Genomic DNA, 4259 nt, shown 5'->3' with positions numbered 1-4259 from the left:
GGCAGCGGCCGCCCCGCCCGCCCCTCCTCCCCGGGCCTGACAGAAATCCGCCTGGCCTCTGAACGCCTCGGGGACCCGCGCCGGAGCAGGAAGAGGAGGAGGGCTGGGCAGGCGTCGCTGTGGACCGCGGGAGGGGCTCCCCACCTGGGCCCCCCAACGCTAGGGTTAGGCTCTTTCCCTCAACCCGAATGCCAAGATGGCGGCGACGCCACCGCTCCGGAAAGGAAAGAGGGGCGGGAATGCGAGGAGGGCGGGACGTACCATGCCCACCCCGGGGGAGAGGAGGGACGCAGCCAGGGGAAGAGGAAGTCCAGCCTTGAAAGCCAAGGAACGCCCCCTCGCTCCACTCAAGCGTGGATCTACCCACTCCTCTGGGTCCCGGGCGGGTTCCACCCGCGGGGCACGCCCCTTTTCCCCAGGGCCAATGAGAAGTAGGCCGGGAACACTGGTTTTTATGAATGGGCCCCGCGCCCACCTACCTGCTGCCTGGTCTCCCCGCAAAGGGTCAGAGCTCAGAGGTCTCCAGCACTTTCAGACACCTATCCCACTAATCGTCTTACTCTGGCTCATTTCGTAAAATCTTTGAGTAAACTGCCCCACACTTTGTTACATAATTCTCGGATGAGGGATCTCCATATATTCGACACAAATCACAGGTCAACGTTGTTCTTTCTGTATGGAAATCCGTAAATACGGTACTCCACAGTTGGTCGCTCTTTAAACAGTTACAAAAATAAATGTGGCCTTTATTACCAATTAGTAAAATAAACATAATTAACCCCGGCATAAGGAAGCATGATGAAGTGATTAAATGAAAAAAACGTATGTTACATTCTCTAGGGAAAGATCGGGTTTCAAGCATTACAGTGCCTGGCATCATAAGTGTTCAAAAACAGAAATCCAAATACATTTTAAGCAGAATTAGGAATTAGCAGAACAAGGAAATCGCCCAGCTAATGTGCGGGTCAAGAGGGCCTAGGAGTTCATTGGTCAAATGAGGGCTTCTGGTGAAAGAATAGAGAAGGGAAAAGGAGTAAGATAGAAGAGTGGCCCCTTGAGGGTTTATTTTTTTAGTACCTGACTGAAAGAGACTAGCAAACAACTCCTGAAAATCTGTAATTGTAATCTTCATTTCTTACACGGTAAGAAATGAAGCTGTGAAATAAAAACCTTCCATTTTATTTTCCTTTAGGAGCCATGGAGCATATTGGCAATTTGGTTCTGACTCCTAAAATCATTTTACTATACGTTTACACTGCCTACATTGGAGACTGCAAGCAGTGGAAAAGAATAGATACTCCAGATCCTGTCGAAAAACCCAGGCTCCTCCAAAATCAGCCAGATTCAGAGAGAAAAACGAGCTGGCCTGCCTTATTTTATTACTTGCCATCAAGGTTCAATGTGGTTCTATTACCCAGTAAAGTCACTGACCAAACAAGGTATTTTCACAAAGCTAACCTTTTTTAAAAGCATGTAAGAATTATACATTTGTACATATACACATTACACTTTTACATCCAAAGATCAAATAGTTAACAGTTCATTTAGGGCTGTTTGTATTATTTGATTTTCCAGATTCTGTCACTCCCTTGGCTTTGACTGACCTAACCTGACATCATTCTGTCACGTTATCTTCTTTTTTTTTTTTTTGAGACGGAGTCTCGCTCTGTCGCCCAGGCTGGGGTGCAGTGGCCGGATCTCAGCTCACTACAAGCTCCGCCTCCCGGGTTCATGCCATTCTCCTGCCTCAGCCTCCCGAGTAGCTGGGACTACAGGTGCCCGCCACCTCGCCCGGCTAGTTTTTTGTATTTTTTAGTAGAGACGGGGTTTCACCGTGTTTGCCAGGATGGTCTCGATCTCCTGACCTCGTGATCCGCCCGTCTCGGCCTCCCAAAGTGCTGGGATTACAGGCTTGAGCCACCGCGCCCAGCCTTTTTTTTAAATTTTTTATTTTTTTGTTGAGACGAAGTCCCGCTCTGTTGCCCAGGCTGGAGTGCAGTGGCACGAGCTTGGCTCACTGCAAGCTCCACCTCCCGGATTCACGCCATTCTCCTGCCTCAGCCTCCTGAGTAGCTGGTACTACAGGCGTCTGCCACCATGTCTAGCTAGTTTTTTGTATTTTTAGTAGAGATGGGGTTTCACCATGTTAGCCAGGATGGTCTCGATCTCCTGACCTCGTGATCCACCTGCCTTGGCCTCCCAAAGTGCTGGGATTACAGGCGTGAGCCACCGCGCCCGGCAACATTATCTTCTGAATCAAGTAAACGTTCATTTGTCTCAGTAAGCATAATCTATCTGGGTGACACCAGAGAGGTTTCTGAAGGGTCTGGTGTACACTGAGGCAGTGAAATAGATCTGTTGGCACAGGTAAGGAAGCGGCATGATAAACATCACAACCCCAGGGAACAGCCTTCCAGAGCGGCATAAGCACTCCCACCAAGATGGTCCAGTGCCCACCCATTAAAGAGTCAAAACCCAGTTACTGAGTGTCACACAAAGCAAGTCACACTAGCTCGCAAAGGAAGTGATTTGTTCCAGGACTCGATGGAGCAGGGTCACTTTGAACAGTGGTGGTTTGATATCTGTGAAAGAAGTCATTCGAACTCTTATAAAGAGAATTAAGGGGTCAGCAGCTTCCCTGGCAAATGCAGGAAAACCAATAAGAGAGGGGACAGTTTTCATCTTTTCATAAAGTTCTTCTCCAGAGCTAGCGAAGTTCTCTGTAGAGAGTAGATATTCCGCTTCACCCGATCCTCCAGAGAGGAAGTAGATGCACTCTCCAGCTTCATGCGGCTAGGAAGAGAAGACAGGCAAATGGAAGTCAAAAACATTTTCAATCGGTCAACTATTCTGGCAGTTTCAGAGGAAATGGGTTGTTAGCCATAGAGCAGCTGTAAAAACACAACCTCTTTTAAGCCCCCATAGATAACTTTTGAGTGACTCCACCTGGAACCAAGTGTTTTTAAACCAGTGTCCATGAGGGAAAATGTATCTATTTTGGAAAATAAGTCAAAGCCTCATTGGAAAAAGGCTTCCTGGGCCATGAGTTCTTATTTAAAAGGAAGGTCAAGGAATTTCAATGATTTAGAAAATACCAAATTCACTTTTCCTCCCCTCAAATGAAAAACATCCCACTGTGTGGTCAGAAACGAGGAGCAGCAGCCAAGGTTACAATGCCTGTAACTAGCAGCCTCATTGCACAAGGCTGGGCTCCATGTGCAAACACAGAAACACTGGAACGTGAATCACCTGCCAGCCTGCCATCTTAAGACCTTTCCCATGAAAGCCCCCGGCAGGAAGAAGATGCACTCACTGGATGAACTTCCCATCCCGGGAGTCCAGCTTCTCCAGCCTCTGCTCCCGTTCCTCATCTTTAGCGTGCCTCTTGAGGATGTTCAGTCTCTCCTCCTCCCGCCATTTGGCGTTTTCCATCATCTCTTGCCGTTTTCGCTCTAACTCCTCTGCGGAGAGTTTTCTGTTGAGCACAGAAACCATCCGATCAGGTCTCTCCCAGCAAAAAAAACAGAAGTAGCACAAGAAGCACAGAAGCCAGGTAGCACCCCAAGCTCTCCAGTTCACTGCTCTCTCCAAGTGTAAGGCCAGCCTGAGTTTCCTTCTAACATCCTGGTCAGGAAGTTTCATCCAAATTTCAAAGGCTTTTAGTAAAGTATTCCATAATCTCACTCAGTAATCTCTAGAGTGATTATTCTGAAATCTGAAATATGAAATAAATTGGGAACTCATCAGGAACCTAAACCTGTAGCAGTTATATCCCAATGGTTTGCTCAACAATTTACCAAAGAACAGAAGTCTAGGTTGTCCATGTAACTGTTAACATCTACCATCTAACTATCCTTTGGAGACTAGAAATTCATGACACAGCCCGTGAGTACATTACTTTAGGACTAAGCTAGAAGCCAGAAGTTGAAGGAGTAACTTAGCCTCAGAAAATAATAAATAGGGCCAGGCCTGGTGGCTCATGCCTGTAATCCCAGCACTTTGGGAGGCCAAGGCAGGCAGATCACCTGATGTCAGGAGTTCGAGACCAGCCTGGCCAATGTGGGGAAACCCTGTTTCTACTAAAATTACAAAAATAAGCCAGGTGTGGTGGTGTGTACCTGTAATCCCAGCTACTTGGGAGGCTGAGGCAGGAGAATCACTCGAACCTTGGAGGCAGAGGTTGAAGTGAGCCAAGATCGCACCACTGCACTCCAGCCTGGGCGACAGAGCGAGACTCTGTCTCAAAAAAAAAAAAAAAA

The 4259-nt window shown here is 47.7% G+C and overlaps 1 protein-coding gene across 1 annotated transcript in view; it reads right to left on the bottom strand.

Moving 5' to 3' along the window:
* Positions 1-2247: 2247 nt before the first annotated feature.
* CWC25 (CWC25 spliceosome-associated protein homolog (S. cerevisiae)) overlaps positions 2248-4259 on the bottom strand; it is a 35582-nt gene continuing 33570 nt past the window's right edge. The window contains 2 exon segments of the mRNA XM_011959833.1: positions 2248-2793; positions 3314-3475. Coding sequence (XP_011815223.1) covers positions 2679-2793; positions 3314-3475 — 277 coding nt within the window. The 3' untranslated portion in view covers positions 2248-2678.

Source organism: Colobus angolensis, unplaced genomic scaffold, assembly GCF_000951035.1.
Source record: "Colobus angolensis palliatus isolate OR3802 unplaced genomic scaffold, Cang.pa_1.0 Scaffold50, whole genome shotgun sequence".
NCBI classification, from domain to species: Eukaryota; Metazoa; Chordata; class Mammalia; order Primates; family Cercopithecidae; genus Colobus; species Colobus angolensis.
The sequence above is the reverse complement of the archived record's forward strand: the minus strand, read 5'-3'. Positions and strand labels throughout refer to the sequence as shown.